Below are 20,588 nucleotides of genomic sequence, written 5' to 3' on the forward strand. Positions count from 1 at the left end.
TGTCAATATCTGCAGGGGATTATATGAAAAATTGTATTTTTTGTAAATTTTTGTTACTTGACTAGATAAACGATCCGATGTAAGTCTACCCACATCAGGCTTTGGAATTTTTTTCATTTTGTGTTTGTCATTTTGCGGCATTTTTGAAGTTTTTTGTCAAATTTAGAGCCTCAATAGCTCAGATGGTGTAGGATTGTCGTACCCACTCCTAATACACTCTTTCCCGATTAGTTGAAGGGGAATGAAAATATTGGTCATATTTAATAGTTATGGCAAGTATTCTTAAAAAAAAATAGATAGCTTGATGAAACTACAAATTTAACAAGCTTTGTCATAAATATTTTAATCGTTTGCCCTTAACAAGTCGAGATCAGACTTGATATGAGTATAAATTACTGCAATTGGATCCAAATAGTTTTAAACGGTTTCCGAGAAGCCGAAATATACTATAATTATACATGCATGTATGTAAAATATGAGTGTAGCCGCGTATTTGATACATAAATCACATGTGCGTAAAATACATAATATGTACGTACTTAAAATACATAAAAATTGCACGTACTCGTATGAAATAAACAGTTACTATTATCAAATAATTGTCGGCCTCCGTGGCGCAGTGGTATGCGCGGTGGATTTACAAGACGGAGGTCCTGGGTTCGATCCCCGGCTGGGCCGATTGAGGTTTTCTTAATTAGTCCAGGTCTGGCTGGTGGGAGGCTTCGGCCGTGGCTAGTTACCACCCTACCGACAAAGACGTACCGCCAAGCGATTTAGCGTTCCGGTACGATGTCGTGTAGAAACCGAAAGGGGTGTGGATATTCATCCTCCTCCTAACATGTTAGCCCGCTTCCATCTTAGACTCCATCATCACTTACCATCAGGTGTGATTGTAGTCAAGGGCTAACATGTAAAGAATAAAAAAAAAAAATAAACACTTACTGATTAAAATGGCGATGCAAACGAGTATAGCAACTAGGAAGTTAGTATCGATGCCGAAGGTGACTGCTGTGAACACGCTCTTCTGACAGCCAGGGTCAGCGTTGTGGTCGACGGACGGACGGCCCAAATTGTACATCTATGGACAAAACATCAAATTAATAACATATTTCATTTTTCTTCTTTAAAGGCGGAAAGGAAAGAAGAAGGCAAGTAAAACCTAAAACTTGAAAAAAAAAATGATACTATAAAAAAATTAAACAGGTTTTATTTGAGTTGAGAAATAAAAAAAGTATGTAGCACGGGATTTTAAGTGTAATACGAAATAGGTTTTTTTTGAGTCATGAGAAATAAAAAAAATATGTAGCTCGAGATTTTAAGAGTAATGAGAGAAACATTGAAGTGGTATGGTGTTTTAGACCAATATGTGGTCTTTTTGTCAAATTTTATATATTATATCATTTAAGATGCATTAGATCGTAGTTATGAGGATATAGGAATAAGACAAAATGAGAAGATCTATCTACCTATGATAATACCTAATTATTTAAGTCACGAGAAATAAATCTTGTACTTAGCTAGTTTTTAGTCTAATATGAAAGAAAAAAATGAGTGGGATGGTTTATTAGACCTGACATTGTTTGCCAAAGATATCATTTATGATGTACCTATATAGGCTCGACCGATTGTACTATAAAAATGCTTTTTTTGTATATTTGGTATTTATTACGTATATTTGGCAAGAGATAGATATATTAGTATATTTTGTAACAGATCGTATTGTATTTTCACCCTTCTACCTCTATTTTTAATTGCGAGACTTTGTGTGAAGAAGTTTATATGACAGAACAATGTTTGTTTAACCATTCGCTGCCCGCGAGTATTTTATCGAAAAGTCCGTCTGCGTTGAAGAAGCCAGTCAGGGAATGCGGCTTTAATCTACAGTTGTGAGCCATTTAAAAAATCTTTAAATTCCTCTATCGCGCGGAGCATGATACTGTGCTCGCCTTGCCCTTAGTTTACTTTATATTTTTTTACATGTCACGTAACGGATACGATGGGCGACCGGTCGTCCATTTAGGAGTCAAATGATTAACAGTTATTATAATAAAAAAATAAATAATAGTCGATACTTACAAAATCGTTGTATGTGAAATTGCTGATACAGCCCATAAAGTTGGTGTTGGTGGGCACGTGTTTCCATCCGAACGAGCGCGCCAGGTTTTGGAGATCTATGCTCGCACCTCCCAGTTGCAGTGGACCGTTCACTATAGGGAAAATTAAATAAAATTAAAAATAAACCTTTGATTACCCAAAAAAGGTTAATGCGAGTCAACCTTAAAATATATACTGTCTCTTTTTTAGAACCTTTAAACCGTCATACATGATTTTTGTGTAACTTTTACCCAGCAACCGATTTTACGCGAAGCTCTCAAAAGGATTTTTTTTTTTTTTTGCCACACTTTTTACTGATTCTCCACTCCTATTGCTCGTAGCATTATGTATGGGGCCTCGATAATGGACAATCCGATACAAAATAATATATTTCCTGAGTTTAGCGCGTTCAATCATTAAAACAAACTCTTCAGCTTTATAATATTGGTATAAATATTAAAGTGCTTCATTCCATATTACCACAACGGCGTTAAATTTCAATGTTTTATAAGAAAAAGAAAGAAGGTTTAAGATCTTTAGTTTCTCAAATGAAAAAATCTTCTTATATGAGAAATACAATTAACTAAACTATAATAATTTACGTGTGTACAGACTAATTACATTTTAATTTTAAATACAAAAAATCAAATAAATAAGTATAAGTGCTGGTAGTTACAAAAACTATATGCTTGTTACGTATACGTAAAATTGTTTTTGATGTTTAATGCATTTAGAATATGATCATATTAAAACCAACACAACTTATACACGGCACAGCACACAAACTATAATTAACCGTGTAACAATTGAAGTTTTCATTAGATTTTGAGCATCGAATACTAGTATTACAGTTTTTTTTTTTAATTTATAACTTAGTGCAAATTCTTAAAAGTATACATTGAAATGGAAATAAGACAAATATTTTCGAACATTTGCATAATGCCCAGCGGGGAAGGTGTCACCCAAATATTTTTAGTATCCCCATGATTTATTTCTAGCCATTAAATGCAGGAGAGCGATAAAATGCCACCGCCCCGGAAAATCCTGTTGACATGAACTTCGAGTGAGTGTCGTGAGGGAAATTAATTTCCACCAAGTTCGGGAAAGTCGGTGAAACTTTACCACACGACCCCCATTTTTGAATGTAGGTAAATGTTAATATTATTTGTTTTTATTTATTGGTGTGTAACTGTAATTTATTGTTTTATGTTAAAGTAGGAGTAGTTCCCGATCCTGTGAGAATACGATAAGAGGGGATAAAATTTAGCATATGATACTCATAAAGAACGTGGATTTGTAGAGGTAAAATAATTTTCAAATTCGGTTTAGTAGACCCAGAGATTACTATAAAAAATTACAACAAAAAAAATGTCATCGCAAAGATTGCTATAGCGATAAGTCCACCTTTTCAATACTTTTTTCATTTATTCTTTAAGTTTAGGTAAGGTATTCTTTCTTTTGTTGATACGATTTTACTCCTAAACCCTTAGACCGATTTTAAACATTCTTTCACCATTAGAATGAAATTTATCCCCGTATTCAAACGGGAACAAGAACTACGCGGATAAAACCGCAAGGTGGTACCTGCTAGTAAAGAATGAGTAACCAAAAACTCACCGTTGAGGATCTCCCTAGGTCCAGTGGGTGCAGCAAGACTCATACACGTCGACAACTTGCATCTATCCACGAACATCTCTATGGAGCTCCTCATCAGGACTATCTCTATCAGATGAGGCTTCCCATCGGCGACTTCTATAACACTGTTGTTCAGACGAGTCGTTCCTGACCCATAGTTTACTAGAAGATTCGGATATCCGTCGACTAACTCTAGCGACATGAAATCTGTAACAAAATAATTAATGTTATACTGAGGAAAGAATAGGTATATAAAGCGACCGAGTATAATAAGGTACATAAAGCGACCACATAGCCATTTTAGTGTTAATAATAAAATTATTACGTTATTAATTCTACAGCACTATGTTTAATTAACACTATAAGTTTCGCCGAAGTTGTAAAACCGCTATGCTGCCGCAATGTTAATGTGCAAATAACCTTAAAGTCAACTATCTTGGCTGTAGTTCAAGGAATATAAGGCTTTTAGTACTTGGCTCAAGATACGTGCTTTTGTAAGCAGCTCATTATTATTAGTAGGTACATAATAAGAATGTGGTCCACGATGACCAGAATAACTAATATGTTACGGGTATAATAGTTAATATTTTATTCGGGCGTATGCTCTTTTTTCCGCGAGAATTAGATTTTTTCCTAAACTATTTATAGAATTTTAAGTTTATACAGATACACTAACTTTTAAATTCCTAGTCATTTCCCAGTAGCTTTTTTTATAGTATCTCCTAACGTTCGCTAGTTTTTCCTACGTTCGTTTTTTCCTTACGTTTAGATTCGAGCTAGGTTAATTGAAATACAAAAAACTAAATTAAAAAATTATTAAATTAGAATATGCCTATTCACTCTCATCTAAGAAACGAAGAAGCAAATTGCTTCGTACGAGTTCTAGGAATGTCGTAGGGATGGAAACCTACCCGGTGTCTTGCAGTGCGATGGAAAAAAGTTGACAGTGTCACCTCACAGTGTCCTCAAATAGGTCCTGTCAATTGATTTGATGTTCATTTTAATAGGTTGATAGTAAAAACTAAAATAGAGAATAGGTCAGCTAATATAAAGTGGGAAATAATCGCCTATAACACAGCAACACTGTGTATCACACCCCATAATGTGCTGTCCTATGCATGACAATGAATTATAGATGTTAAATCACTTGTGCCTATAATTTCACCATCTATACCCTTCAAACACCATTGTTAGCTTCCAATAAGGGTTCGTTAAACCAAAATGAGACTGTCAAGTCATTTGTTTTGAGTGTTACTTTGTGATTATAACAAGACAGCTTTGAAGACGTTACACAAATTTGTCTTTCAGGTGTTAATTGTTTACAAACTTATATGGTGAGTTCTATTCGAAAGCCTCAAACGTTATTGCTTCTAAATTTATATTCTCTTTATTCAAATAGAGAAGATAATTTGAATTTGAATGCATCAGTGTGCCTAATGTAGGAAATTAATTGCGAAATGTGGCATTAGAAGCTCTGAATTTGATTTGATTGTTGAGTTCTTTACTAAAACAAACAAGAATCGATTTGATGTTCAACACTTACGAATAACAAATGCGTTAGTGGGTTGTTTTCGTTTATTAGGCTAACAACTTGTACTTACAAAAAAATTGTGTAGAAGATAAGAAATTTTCAGGGAATCCAAATTAATTTTCTTAATTATTTTGTTATTTTCTACACTGCAAAATCATTTAATATCAGGTAAGACCACAGTCAAGTATTAATTACGAGTATCTATTAATAAATAAATATTTCAGAACAGCAGTTTTATTTACCCTGTGACCAAGATTTTAAAAATCTTTTTAGTTTATTACTTCGAAATCATCTAGTTAACAAATCTACAATTTTATTTGAATCCATATCGTATAAAGTCAGTCTGACTTTCAAGTGTGTTCACATCTTTATTCAGCTAAACATTTCTCTCCAATATTAAATACGATAGTCCATAGAAAGCGAAAGAGGTATATACGGGGAACTGAAAGGATTAAATCACAAATAGGACTCATCCCCGTCAGTATGTACAGTCCCTTTTATGTATGTACATAGAACTAACGAGGCCATGACAATTATATACCCAATCCACCAAACTAATAGACGGAGAGCCAGCGACATCCACACCTTTGTCATTTTATAAAAGCTGAAAGTTTGTCCGCTCATGCTCCTACTATAGATATGTACCGTAACAAAGTATGGAGTTTGGACCGTGGTGGCTTTGGGAGATAGCAGGTTTCAAGGATCCAGACCCTCAATCATATATAAAGTATATTTTTTTATATATTTGTATCGGCATAATATAAGAAATAAGAAATGATATCCCCATTCACCAGACACTCGGCTTTATGGCAACCCTTCGCCCTTTAAGTTTCAAACTAAATGGTGTTTTTCGAAGGGTTGCCGCGAAGCTAAACGACTGGGAATACAGTTTCTCATATTATGCCTAGGAAAACGTGAAAAAATTACACTTTATACTTATACTTCAGCCTTTCTTGATGAGTACTGTCTACCAACAAACAAATTAGAAATGAAGGTAGAAAACGCATGTCATTTCATAACTTATTTATTTTAAATTATGTATGGTCTGTTTATAAAATGTTATATAAAATATATTAACCATATCTAATTGTTCTAAGCTTATTAATCAAATTTATTTTAATAATATTTATTATTATTAAGTGAAATGACTAGTGATTTATACCCTCATTTTTAATTTGTTTGTTGGTCATTAAAAAAGGCTGTATACACGGTTTAGGGTCCGGATCCTTAAAACCTGCTACCTTTCAAAGCCACCATGGTCCAAACTCCATAATTGGCTACCGATCTACTTATAGTAGGAGCATGAGCTGACTTTCAGCTTTTATAAAATGACGAAGGTCTGGAGTGCACGGGCTCTTACACTATATGTAACAGTGTGGAAAATAGGTACTTTAGTGGGTACTTTATCACGCAACAGTCGCAGCCGCTTCATAAATCATATCGTGCACGGCTGTCAGTCATTACGTGGATCATTAAAAAATCATTAAAGCGACCGGCACTGAACGTCACTGGTATGTGATTAGACCTTTATATGCGAACTTATTTAAGTTAGTGGGGGAAAGCAATTTTCTTTGTGCGATTCGTTTCTTACTTTGATTGGATTGTTTGTCTGATGGTTTGGTGGAGTTAACTGCATTGGTTTCTTTCGGTTTTTAACTTAGTCAGCCCTTGACTACAATCTCACCTGATGGTAAGTGATGATGCTATCTAAAATGGAAGCGGGCTAACTTGTTAGGAGGAGGATGAAAATCCACATTCGGTTTCTACACGACATCGTACCGTAACGCTAAATCGCTTGGCGGTAAGTTTTTGATGTTAGGATGGTAACTAACCTGGCTGAAGCTTCCCACCAGCCAGACCTGGACCAATTAAGAAAAACCTCAATTGGCTCAACCGGGAATCGAACTCAGGACCTCCGTCTTGTAAATTCTCCGCGGATACCACTGCGCCACGGAGGCCGTCGAAAACTTTACGTCATACCCATACCAGCACATAGAAACATACCGTAACTAACAAAGAGTAAATCTCCAATCTCCATAAAGCTCCCCATTCAAATAATAAAAACATCTTGTTCATATTGTGAGCGAACAATCGTGGTTTTCGTCGGAAATCATTATTCAAGTCGTTACGCCAATCAGCTCTGACGTATGTATTTATTGTTCGAGGGACATTGTTGGGCTTTCTTTAAGGTCAGGGCTTAAGATTAGGGCTGAAATAAACTTTTTATAATAGTTTTACGAGAATAAATTTACCCTTTCAGAATTCCAAAATGTGAGACGAGAATAAATTAATCTAATATACAAAATTCGCGGTGTTTGTCGAAACTTCTCCGAAACCACTGGACCGATTTATATAAAATTTTGTGTGCATAGCGGGTAGGTCTGAGAATCGGTCTTCTATTTTCATACCCCTAAGTCAAAAGGTAAATTTTTTTAATTTTTTTTACGGTGTACGAAAATTTTAGTCCTTTACCATCCATATTTTTTTTAATAGTGATAAGGCAAAACAAAGTTTGCTGGGTCATTTAATGACATATTATTCTTGTGAATGTGAAGTATATTATAATCTTCTACTTGCGGAAAATAATTTGGTTTCGGTTAAAATAGTACCTAAGTACAGACTTGGTGTTAATGTGTGAAACTCGAGGAAACAAAGCAAAGCAGAAACATGTTTATAAATCATCATCTGTCTGTGAGTTTTCAATGCCACACGCCCCCTTCTGTCTAAAATAACTTTTTATAGATATAACTCTGGATTTAGGGGTTCTCTCGGAAACCTTCAATTTAGAACTTTAAATATTAAAAATATTTTTGCTTCCAACTTTTAAGAATTTTTAGTTATAATGCGATGCACTATTGGCCTAACTCCTCTCATTCTGTGAGGAGACTCGAGCTCAGCAATGAGCCAAATGTGGGTTGATAATGATAATGATGTCACAGCCACATACATAAATATACCTACTATAATATATTCATTATTGTAGGTATTTGTGTAATATTTTTTATGTATTAGGATGTAAATATGCTAATGTATTAGGATGCTTGTACGTAGTGCACGGCATATGCTGAGCTGTACACCCTTTCTTTTTAAGGGTTACAGACAGACATGCTGTCATAAGGATAGGGTACTGACTGTCTGTAACTTTTAGATTTGAATAAATTTATTTTCTTTCTTTCTTCTTCTTTCTAAATTATTTGTATGTACGTGTATTACTAATACTATGGTTATTTTTGTTTTACGCCACCTGCTGATGTCCTTAAGTTTTACTAAACCGAAGGTTGCCTGGAAGAAATCGCTACTTAGCGATAAGGCCGCCTTTTGCATGCTGATCTCTTCTTAATATTTTTTATTTCACTTGTATTTGTCTTAGTGGTGTGCAAATGAAGTATATCTATCTATCTATCCATACTATATTCACTTTTCAGCAAATTTACAAAGACAAGACATCTCAACCCTAGTTAAGAGTTGCTTAGTTCACCCGGTCCGTTGCCAATAGTTTCATTGTGCAAACCGTAGCAACTTTATCTACCGGATTGGAACCGACAAAGGGAAGATTACAGCCGATTCAAACGTATCTAAACCTCTTAAACTTTTCCTTTTTGTAACAATACAGGGTGCTTTGTGTCGCGAGATATCCCGTACCTTGGATAGTGTATGAATGTATCCTTTTGATATTTTGTTGGACAGGATTTTAACACATCGGTCTAGGTATTATCTACATGTGTAGGTACACCTTTTTATTATTTCCTAGATGGTTAGAAATTTATATACACGTAGACAACGATAGTTTATACTATAGATAGGCCTCCGTGGCGCAGTGGTATGCGCCATGGAGTTGAGTTTATAAGATGGAGGTCCTTTTTCGATCCCCGGCTAAGCCAATTGAGGTTTTCTTAATTGGTCCATGTCTGGCTGGTTACCACCCTACCGGAAAAGACGTACCGCTAAGCGAATTAACGTTCCGATACGATGTCGTGTAGAAACCGAAATGGGTGTGGATTTAATCCTCCTCCCTAACAAGTTAGCCCGCTTCCATCTTAGATTGTATCAACACTTACCGTCAGATGAGATTGTAGTCAAAGGCTAACTTGAAAAGAATAAAAAAAGATACGTTGCGTGCCTACAAAATTACCGCAAAAAGTTTTCCGAATTTAGCTATTTCAGTGAATGCACACTAGCACAATTTTGTGTATATTTACATTATATATATTTTATATGTACCTATATCTATATAGTTTTTACACTTTCTGAATACACAACTCGACATTGTAGACAATATTTAGGCATTATTTGTATAAATAAATTTCGTTGTTTACTATGCGACTAAATAAAGTTAAGACAATTAGTTAGTTAGTGTATTAGTGACATATATAGTATAAGGTCTTTGCAAGTATGTATATGAACACAAGTTAGGACCAAACGCAAAATAGAAACGAATCGCCGTATATGTAAATTATTTATATCCAGTACTAAGTACTTTGCTTGTGTATGTGAAATGAAAAACATAAACATATTGCGGTGTTTGATAGATACATAACGTAAAAAAAACAAAATTATATGAAATACCAGTTAAAATTATTTAGTTAAAGAAAAAGCCATCAAATGAAATGAAAATAAAACTAAGCCATCAATCAGAGTTGAATCTGCAATAAACCCGAGTTCACACTTACCGTGAGCCATTTAACGCTAAGTTGATTATTATTATTTGATTGATTTAATTTTTTTTAATGCTTTACAGCAGAAAGAAAAAGTGCGCAGTCGAAACGCTTTGAGACATTTTTTACCATATTTCTGTTCTTTTACTATCTTTGAATCCTTGATGTTGATATTTTAAAATTAGATATTCATTTTAATAATTAAAAAACGAAGTCGTTTTTTACCCATTATTGTTGTCATAAATTCATTTGCATTTCGACAGTACGATATATATGGCATCAAATAAAATTTGCACCATCAATCAAACGCAATAAACCTGAGTTCACACTCACCGAGCCACTCGAAGCGAGTGCATTCTACGCAAATTAGCCGCCGTATCTGTAGCGACAAGTGTGTGCACTCCACTTAACAGTATTGCCAATTTGGCAACACGGGCAGAAAAGTTAGCTCGCTCGTGAGAACTGCATTAAAATCCGTTTAGTTTTCGTATCGAGCACAGACGGACACCCAGACTTTGTTTTATAATATGTATAGATTTTAATAATCGTTTAATTTTTTAACCCTGTGTTGTTGTAAATAAATAAACGTAACGTCAATATGGTATAATATTACATCAAATCAAATAGGAATATGCCGATAAATCAAATAAAAATAAAATCGCACCATCAATCAAACGCAATAAACCCGAGTTCACACTCACCGAGCCACTCGAAGCGAGTGCATTCGGCGCAAATTAGCCGCCGTATCTGTAGCGACAAGTGTGTGCACTCCACTTAACAGTATTGCCAATTTGGCAACACGGGAAGAAATATTTGCTCGCCAGCGCCAGCTTTGCCAAGCCAAGTGGATATTTCTCTCAAGATGGTGTGGGATTCAGTTATTGCCTCTTAATTCATACTTATATTATTATAGTAATAGTTGTCCCATCTGCAGGTTAATCCACTATCTTTGACGTATGCTAGTTGACATATACGAAATAAAGATTCTACGTATTTTTTTTTAAATACAATTGACTCCAAAACTTTGACATACCCACAAAACTAAAAATGGAAAAATAACTTTATAATATTTTCTACCTTTTGATCACTTTAAAGTCGGTGACAAACCAGTGTGGTGTTAATTTTAGTCGCTACTGAAAACAACACATGAAAGACAAAACGAATGTCTGGGATACTAAAATCTTCAAGATAGGTACGTCTTGAATTAATAGAATATATCATACCTATTTTCCCACCCTTAGAGTAGTAACTTTTTTCCAAACTAATATAAGATTAATTTTGAAGTCCTATCTAATTAAAAAAATATTCGTGGTTTTACTTTACAATTAATGTGTATACATTCAATTCATCCCCTGTTTTCCTATGTTTTCTTCATCACCATTCATCAGGTTTTTAGATTTAGCTTTCCGGTAATATGTTGTGTAGGAACCGAAATGTATATGGATTTTTCTACGCCTAACAAATTAGCCTGCTTCCATCTTAGCATCACAAGGGCTAACTTATAAAGAATAAAATACTGTACATACAGTTTATTTTCATTTTATCTTGTTTTGCCCAAATTAGTGAATAGTACTACCAGTTTAAATCATCAAATTGCATGTAACAATCCCGTTAATTGATCAAATAAACAACAGTCACTAAAATCCACCAGCAAACCACAGTTCACACTCGCTGGATCTGTTCGAGCCAAGTGAGTACACAGTCCATACATTCAACATAAATTAACCATTCGGATCTGATACGAGTGTTTGCTATCTACTTTACAGTATTGCCAATCTGGCGACCCGTAATTTATAGTAGTGTACAACCTTGCCAAATAAAGGTATAGGTTAGATACTTTTTTTATACTTTACAAGTTAGACCGTGACTACAATCTCACCTGATGCTACAAGGCGGATTAAAATCCACACCCCTTTCGGCTTCTACACAACACACCGGAACGATAAATCACTTGATACGTCTTTGTCGGTAGGGTGGTAACTAGCCACGGCCAAAGCCTCCCACCAGCCAGACCTGGACCAATTAAGAAACCTCAATCGGTCCAGCCGGGGATCGAACCCAGGACCTCTTCTTTTAGGATAACTTTTTTTACGTGTATTATACGTTTTCCACAATTCTGAGCAGCCTGCATCCAGCGAATCTCTGCGACTCGCTTGATGTCGTCAGAATCGTGATGACTGGAAGTCCAAACAGCCTATGTCCTGCAGTAGACGTCCATCGGCTGATATGATTATACGTTTTTCAGTAGATACAGAGTTTTTATTAACTCCTTACTAACGCAAGTGCCTCACCCAATCCTAAACCAACTGACTCAGTCCAGCAGTTAGCCCATGTGACTTTGAAGGAACTGGGTACTAGGAGACTATGAAATACTAAACTTCTTTCTTCTAAGAAATATTCAGTCAAAATTCTTAAATGTTGGTGTAACTCTCCCGTGCCTTGGAGAGCACCCGTCAGGCTATCAGATGGTTTTCCAAAATGATAAATTTTAACTTGTTCAAGTATAAGTTAGTTTTCACGATTTTTTCATATTTATTTAGGAGTCTTTATCACAGGGTGATAATGAAGCTCCGTAATTCAATTTACAATTAAAAGTACAAATTATTTTCATGTGATAAAATTTTACTTTTAAACTCTTCGGAATATTGACACTCGATTACTATTATAATTTCATCAAATAGATATTTATCATAAAATAGTTAGTGTAAGTTTAAGTAATTTAAGTTTAAGTAACATTGTTTACTAAGGAATAAATAATTTAATTCTCATTTAAAAAAGTGTATTTTGCTTTATCTTACACTAGCTGCCGCCGCGCGGTTTCACCCGCGTGGTTTCCGTTCCCGTAGGAGTACGGGGATAATATATAGCCTATAGCCTTCCTCGATAAATGGGCTATCTAACACTGAAAGAATTTTTCAAATCGGACCAGTAGTTCATGAGATTAGCGCGTTCAATCAAACAAACAAACAAACTCTTCAGCTTTATAATATTAGTATAGATAATTTTATATTCAAATCTTTATAATACTTGAATATTTATGTAGGAGTATGTCGTTTGAGGTTAAAAGGTCTATACGGTCACATTAATATTGTCACCGGTCTAAATGAACCTTAAGTCCCATAAGTGGAGAAACGGGGCGGCTCCTTTCGTGTTCGAATTCAGGCTTATGATTAATGACCGCCTTAAGTAATCCAATAATACTATCTTATGTAGGAATCTATGCTCAGACCGCCATTACACTATATTTACTTTGTGGACTGAAGTTAATGTGTTTTATGAGGGATAACGTGTTCTGGATTTGGTTTATTCATTATGAAGGTCAAGGTTAATAGGTGACAATGATGAGTAAGCGATTGCTTCGCCAATTTCTATAGGAGTATTATCTATCATATAGGAAAAATATCGTGAGGAAATCTGTATTCCTGAGAATTTTCTGCGTGTGAGATCCGCATTGGGCCAGCGTGGTGAATGATTAGCCTAACCCCTTATGAGATGAGATGAGACTCGTGCTTAACAGTGAGCTGATTATGAGTTGTTAATAATGATATCATAATTATTAATAACCATCATGGAGCTGTGATAGCCCAGTGGATATGACCTCTGCTTCCGATTCCGGAGGGTGTGGGTTCGAATCCGGTCCGGGGCATGCACCTCCAACTTTTCAGTTGTGTGCATTTTAAGAAATTAAATATCACGTGTCTCAATCGGTGAAGGAAAACATCGTGAGGAAACCTGCATATGAGAGAATTATCTCAATTCTCTGCGTGTGTGAAGTCTGCCAATCCGCATTGGGCCAGCGTGGTGGACTATTGGCCTAACCCCTCTCATTCTGAGAGGAGACTCGAGCTCAGCAGTGAGCCGAATATGGGTTGATGATGATGATGATGATGAATAACCATCAGGTTATCACACCAACAGGCTAATTCACTAATTTTGACGTATGTCAGTTGACATATACGAAATTGAGATTCTATGTGACAAATGTCACTCGGTGTCTACTACCCTTTGTGGATATCATACAGTAGGTAGATGACATCTCTATCTCTCAGTTTATTTTAATAGGTTGTTAATAACAAATTAGTGAAAAGGCAAGCAGCCTCGTTGGTACAGTGGTCAGTCAGCAGTCACGAGGTTTTGGGTTCCAATTCTTGTTTGGGCTACGTAATACTTCTCTTATCTTCTTTCTTCTAACAATTTTTAAGTGAATATACAGCCTAGTGTTGGGAAGTTGGTGATGTTGGTTCTCGTCATTATCATTAACATCATTAGTGATCGTTAATTAACTTAACATTATCACAACACACCTTTAAGACCGGGAAACTAATGCTTCTTGACGTTAAAAATAAGCAAGGCTATTCCAAAATTCACCACCACTGCTAAAGTAACTACTGATAAAATCTTCATTAACGCGAGCGATGCCGCGGGCGAAAACCATGATACAGGGGTGTATAACATTTTCCTTTGAAGTTTTAATTACACGTTGTTATTTTTCCGTATAAATGTTTGTTTTACTACGAGCACTCGACACAGAAAAAGCGCCATAAAACTAATGCAGCGTTTAGAGATGCGGTAAACACAAGGTCACGTAGAATAGGGCTTTGCGTGGGTCGGCCGGGCGTGAAGGGATATTACAATAGTAATACTTTTTGTTTATGATAACAAATGTCCGGGTTATAAGACGTATCGCAGTGCGGCGCAGGATTTTATTAATGCCGTTGATACCCTACATACAAAGCCTGTTTTCTACACAGCACTTAACAAAATCCCTATTCTGGTTAACTGCCTTTGTAAGTATCAATATACTCGTAGAAGTAATAACATGGGAATATATGTTATATTTTTATTTTGTTTGGATTGTTTAAAAAAATAAAATTAAGGAGAACCCAAAAGAGCAGTTAATCATCAAAATTGACAATATTATTATATTGCTTGTAATACATGACGTTCGTACGTTGGGGATATCAAATTCCGGGCAATATAAACTACTTGTAAATATGTATTCCGTGTTCCGGGTCAAATCCGGGTCAGCTAGTAATAAATAATAATTATTTTGTACAATAGAAATTGTTGCTTACCCCTGATTTTTCATATTAAATAATTATACTCGAACTCGGAGAAAGTCATCTCGAAATAAAACCGCATTTTACAAATCACAGGCGTCGTAGAATTAATAAAAGTTAAATTACCTTGAACATCCAACAGCGGGTTGAACCTCAACGGCCCGAGGTAGAAGATAAGGCTGTTACTGGTGTGTGACGTCACAGTCAGGGTGATGTGACCTTCGTGGCACGCGGGGGGAGAGGGGTACATGGCCCAGCCGTCGCCATGGAAACCTATGCTGGTCTGCTCACAGTGCGGCCCGTTCCAACCTTCAGGGCATTCGCATTTGTCGGCAAATGGTGTTCCTGTTAAACGAAAAAATATTAATGATTTAATAGTCAATATAATTTGTAAATGAACCAAATGTTGAGCATCACTGTAACAGTCTTTGAAATAACGAAGTTCTTTGTCATGTGGAAGAAGTTCGTTTCTTATTTTTTCTGAGCCAACGCAGACTCTCACCATAATGTCTCCCATATGATAGGGGGATTTGAAGCTAATACTCACGACGTTGCCGCTGTATTGGTGGGTTTGAAGCAGAGGTTCCCAAACTTTGTTTTCTCATAGATCAGTTTCAAAACTTTGCTGGTTTCGGTGGACCCCCTGCTACATTTACGTGAACCCCTGCTTGAAAATCGTGAACCCCTATTTTTATGTCATGCTAATGTGAACCTCCATCCAATCTCTCGTAGACCCCTGAGGGCCCACTCGGACCACTTTGGGAATCGATGGTTTAAAGTGATGATAAGTAAGAACTTCACACAAACTACCTGGTAATAATTTAGTCATTTAGTGTACAAGTTTTAATATAAATTAAAAAGGCAAGGTTAAGTACCTAAAACTTCTGGTATAAACTATTAATAGTCCCAACAGGAATTTATATTTTGTGTAGCTGATTTCATATTAAACAGTGGTATGAGATAATATTTACCCTCTAGTTGTTCGCACACGCTTATATAACGGATCAATATGATAATCGTATAGGGATGTTGGAATAATTGTATCTGCTTTGTATGCTGAGATGTCAATGCGATTCGACACTTTGGATTAGGTGGTGACTTAGATACAATGTTTGTCTATGGGTCAATATTGGTGACAATATCTAGAGTAAGGTGGCATAAAGTCGTACCACGGTGCAGTCATACCCAGGCATTCATCATCATCATCATTAACTACCCATAGTCGGCTCACTGTTGAGCACGATTCTTTTCTTAGAATTAATGAGCTCAGGCTAATAGTCCAACTACGCTGGCCCAATGCGGATTGACACACTTCACATACGTAGAATCCAACTCGGCTGGGCTTCGAACAATTCGTGTTGCCAGTGATGACCTATGGTTCCAAGACTTGGTCGCTATCTATGGGCCTCATAAAAAAGCTCAGAGTCACACAGCGGGCGATGGAACGAGCTATGTTAGGAGTATCTCTGCGTGATCGAATCAGAAATGAGGAGATCCGCAGAAGAACCAAAGTCACCGACAGCTCAACGAGTTGTGAAGCTGAAGTAGTAATGGGCGGGGCACATAGTTCGAAGAGCAGATGGACGTTGGGGTCCCAAAGTGCTGGAATGGCGACCCCGCACTAGTAAGCGCAGTGTTGGTCGACCCTCCCACCAGGTGGACTGTCGACATAAAGCGAGTCGCAGGGATTCGCTGGATGGCTCAGTATCGTGATGTTTAGAAGTCAGTCTACAAAGGTCTATGTCCTGCAGTGGACGACCATTGGCTGATATGATGATGATAATGATGAATAAGACACTCGTCAAACTTACCTCCATTCAGACAAATAAGCGGTTCCTCGACATCGCAAGTACACTCCGACTCGACCCTGGCAGAAACGCCAACAAAGCTGGTGGTGTTGGTGTAAACGGACAGAGGGACGTTATTCTTCATCAGCACATTGCGACAGGAGTCTTCGCACTGTTCCTTCTCTATGAGACACTCGTCGATCTTCACCATGTATATCTTGGCTTGTAGCTCTTCTTCCAGCTAACAAAAAATAGTATTGGATAAATATTTTTTTAAAGGACAAGATTTTTTTATAATAATAATAATATTTATTGATTCACTAGTACACATAAAAATAATTTTATATAAGTCTGTGAACTCCACACTAGGATTCCCTGTATTGTGGTAATCACTTTCTTCCACAGTAGTGAAACAAGAACAGTTTACAAAGTGTGTGACAAACAAGTTAAATTAGGCAATAAAGTTAAGTTAGCGATTCAACTTGATGTAAAGTGATGATGCAGTCTAAAATGGCAGGGAGCTTTTCTGAACGAGGTTGAAATGTATTCTACCTGTATATCTGAAGGTTTATACGTTGAAGCCATCGACCTCTTATAATAAAAGGATGCACAATCATGTAGAAAATTTCACTCGAAAACTGGCCATGTTTGCTTTGACAGTTTTAGAATTATTGGTAATGGCATTTTAATATACTCCAATATTCAATTAAATCCCTAATTCCGAGCAAATTAAACCTTAAGGATTAAGTTTAAGGTTGTACTACTTGAATTGAGTGCCAAGAAGTTGTGTTTGGCACTCATTGAGTGGGGATGTTTTTTTGACGCTGATTGTGCATCCACTTTTTAATAGGAGATCGATGGTTGAAGCTTACCGGAAATGCCGAAATGCTGTTAAGTCTTTACCGGTCGGTCGGGTTCTATTAGACCAGACCTGAGTCATTTCATTTTTTTTATTAAGTATATCACAAATGTATTTCCATGTTTTAATTTTATAATTATTGTAGATTTCTAATTATTTGAAGTATATCGCGTGATTGCTTGCCCAATAATATGGCAATAAAAATAGCTTTATGACCAATATTCCCTTTTACCCACTAAAGCGAAATACCTTTCGCTCAAATGAGCTTTATTACAAAATTACCTGATCTTACAAATTTCTGGTATTTAAGAATCATTAGTAAATAAAAAAGTAAATTGAAATTTATTATATTAAAAAAAATAGTTTTTGAGGTAATTTGAAATTAATTTAATCAAAATTTGACAAAGTGTAGTAAATAGTATCATATTTTTTCATACATATTATAAATCTTGCAGCAAATACCGGCTATACAGTATTTCTTTTACATAATATCCTCCACTAACGACGTCATTAGCAAGTTCCGTCGCGATTTATCCGTGCGCTGCAGAAATTCTTGAGCCTTGTGCATTCGGATGATTGTAGCACTCTTCTTAATATTAACATGACGAAATAATGTTTCAAGACTAATTGAGCGAACTACATTTGCGAAGGATGAGGCTTATTCCATATTAACTTTCTAATACTTTCGATAGTTTATAATTTAGCCCCCACATTCATGAACATCGATTTAGATTTAAATCCTAATCAATATTTAAAATTAAGGCCGTGAATATAGTTATAAGTTTAGTTTACAACGATTTAATCACGAAAAAAGTCTCGGGCGTCTGCTAGTAACATAAATATCGTGTGTGTGCATATGTGTGTGTGTGTGTGCGCGCGTATGTGTGTGTGTGTGTGTTGTGTTTGCTCACTAATCAATTTGAAATGAAAATAAATGGATTTTTAAACTAATTTTATACTAAAAAAAACCCATGGATTCTGCGGGATTTGCGAATAACAAAATTTCACGCGAACGGAATCGCGGACGTCCGTTAGTATTATACGTATAAATTTGCAATTCATAAGCCCTCATTCGCACGAGAACGCATTTTAACGTCCGTTAAAAAAGCTCCCGTGCGAACGAAGGCTTAGATCTGGATAAGCGTAGAAGGGAATGGAGTTAAGCCGAATACACCGAAATAATTTGTCAAGATTAGGATGGCGTGACTCCCGTATGTCAGACTTGTCAAAGGAAACACGAGGTAGGCATGTAATACAATATTTAGGGGGAAAACGTATAAATAGTACGCCATTTACATAATATATTGGTAGACACATTTTATTTTACGCTTTAGTGTTGCTCTATTATAAGCGACTAGCAAACGCCCTGCGGTTTCGGTTCCCGTGGGGATAAAACATTGCCTGTGACACTAACAAATAATGTGGCTTATAACCGACTTCAAAAAAAGGAGGAGGTTCTCAATTCAACGCGTATATTTCTTTTGTTTTTTTTAAATGTTTGTTACCTATAGGTATAATTTATTAACCAATTTTGAAAATTATTTTTTTATTTAAAAGAGTATACTTCTAGATTGGCCATTTCGTTTTCATGAAAATCGGTTCAGTAATTTTGTGTTAAAATAAAAATGACTAAAATACGTCTCTGAAGTCGGTTCCATTTTAAAAAGTTATAAAGATTATTCTATTGGTTCAGTAAATCTAGAGATTACCCTGCACAACCTCACAAACTTTCCCTCTTTATAGTATTAGTAGGTATAGATTATATTATTAGTACATAATACTTGGTAATATAATCTTCCTTTTAGACACTGAAAGCCACAAATCTCCTTGTCCTTTAACCCTAAATAACTAAGCTACTCGTATAAGCTACTCGTATATTCAAAGCTTAGTTAAATTAAACTTTAATAATCAGCTAGCAATAGACCTGATATTTTGCTAGTCGATCAATCAATGTGCTATGCAGTATCACTGTTCTATATGACAATAGTCTGAATAAAGTTAAAAAGGAAAAAGTGTCAAAATACTTGGACTTTGCTCACAAGATTACCGCCATGTGGAATGTTGAGTCAACTGTTCCGATAGTCAATGGTCTTAAAAGCTTTGACCAACACCCTAAGAAGCTTTAGCTTTCGCTTGACTGTTGGATCAAGGATCGGATACAGACGCTAGTGATAGGTAGAAGCAGAAAAGATGGGCGGAACGAGGCGGGCGTCTCCTCTGAGATTCAGACCTCGGCTTAGAGGGCCTTTCTTTGAGTACTGAAGTTTTCAGTCCAATATCGTACCCCGAAGAAAACCCACGTCCGGGTGATGTCAGATATCGGAGACCTTGTCTTCGCCGGCGATATAATACATTTGTAGTGTTTTGTATTCTATAAAAACATACATACAGCCGAACGTAGAACCTCCTCCTTTTTGGAAGTCGGTTAAAAATAAAATAATGGAAATAAATATTATATGAGAGATAAAAAAAATGAGAGAAATAACTGTTGGTACCTTTTCTTGTATTCCAATGACCATACTGTCCAACTTCTCAGCTTCGAAGTACGGTGAACCATGCGCCGAGAACCGCACGTCCAAGAATGCGTCCTTCACCGTCAGTTTGCTGAATACCGTAAAAACATCTACGTTGTCCATAGATTTGTTATACAGTTCCGCGAGACGTCGGTGCAGTTTCTCCTTTTTACTCGTACCCTGGGAAAAGAGGACGGCGATAAGAATTTTATTATGCACCCTCTATGTGTAACAGTATCTTGGAATGTATCTTGACATGACGCAGAACAGCTGTCGCAAATGCACATCGCATGTCTCTTTTTTTTTATTCTTTACAAGTTACCCCTTGACTACATATACCAAATAATCGTGAAAATTAATGTATTCAAACAAAAAAATATATTTCATAATTAGGTTTTTTTATTTTTGTTTTCTCCTTTAAAAGTTAGCCCTTGACTACAATCTCACCTGATGG

The 20,588-nt window shown here is 36.1% G+C and overlaps 1 protein-coding gene across 1 annotated transcript in view; it reads right to left on the reverse strand.

Moving 5' to 3' along the window:
• The window catches only part of LOC112043371 (DE-cadherin), a 334,333-nt gene that overhangs the window by 9,960 nt on the left and 303,785 nt on the right, over positions 1-20,588 (reverse strand). Inside the window, exons 16-21 of the mRNA XM_052888463.1 lie at positions 20,117-20,314; positions 16,787-17,003; positions 15,102-15,320; positions 3,712-3,936; positions 2,077-2,207; positions 943-1,078 (exon numbers count right to left, since the gene is read on the reverse strand). Of these exons, the coding sequence (XP_052744423.1) occupies positions 943-1,078; positions 2,077-2,207; positions 3,712-3,936; positions 15,102-15,320; positions 16,787-17,003; positions 20,117-20,314 (1,126 nt within the window). The remainder of the gene's footprint in view (positions 1-942; positions 1,079-2,076; positions 2,208-3,711; positions 3,937-15,101; positions 15,321-16,786; positions 17,004-20,116; positions 20,315-20,588) is intronic.

Source organism: Bicyclus anynana, chromosome 22, assembly GCF_947172395.1.
Source record: "Bicyclus anynana chromosome 22, ilBicAnyn1.1, whole genome shotgun sequence".
NCBI classification, from domain to species: Eukaryota; Metazoa; Arthropoda; class Insecta; order Lepidoptera; family Nymphalidae; genus Bicyclus; species Bicyclus anynana.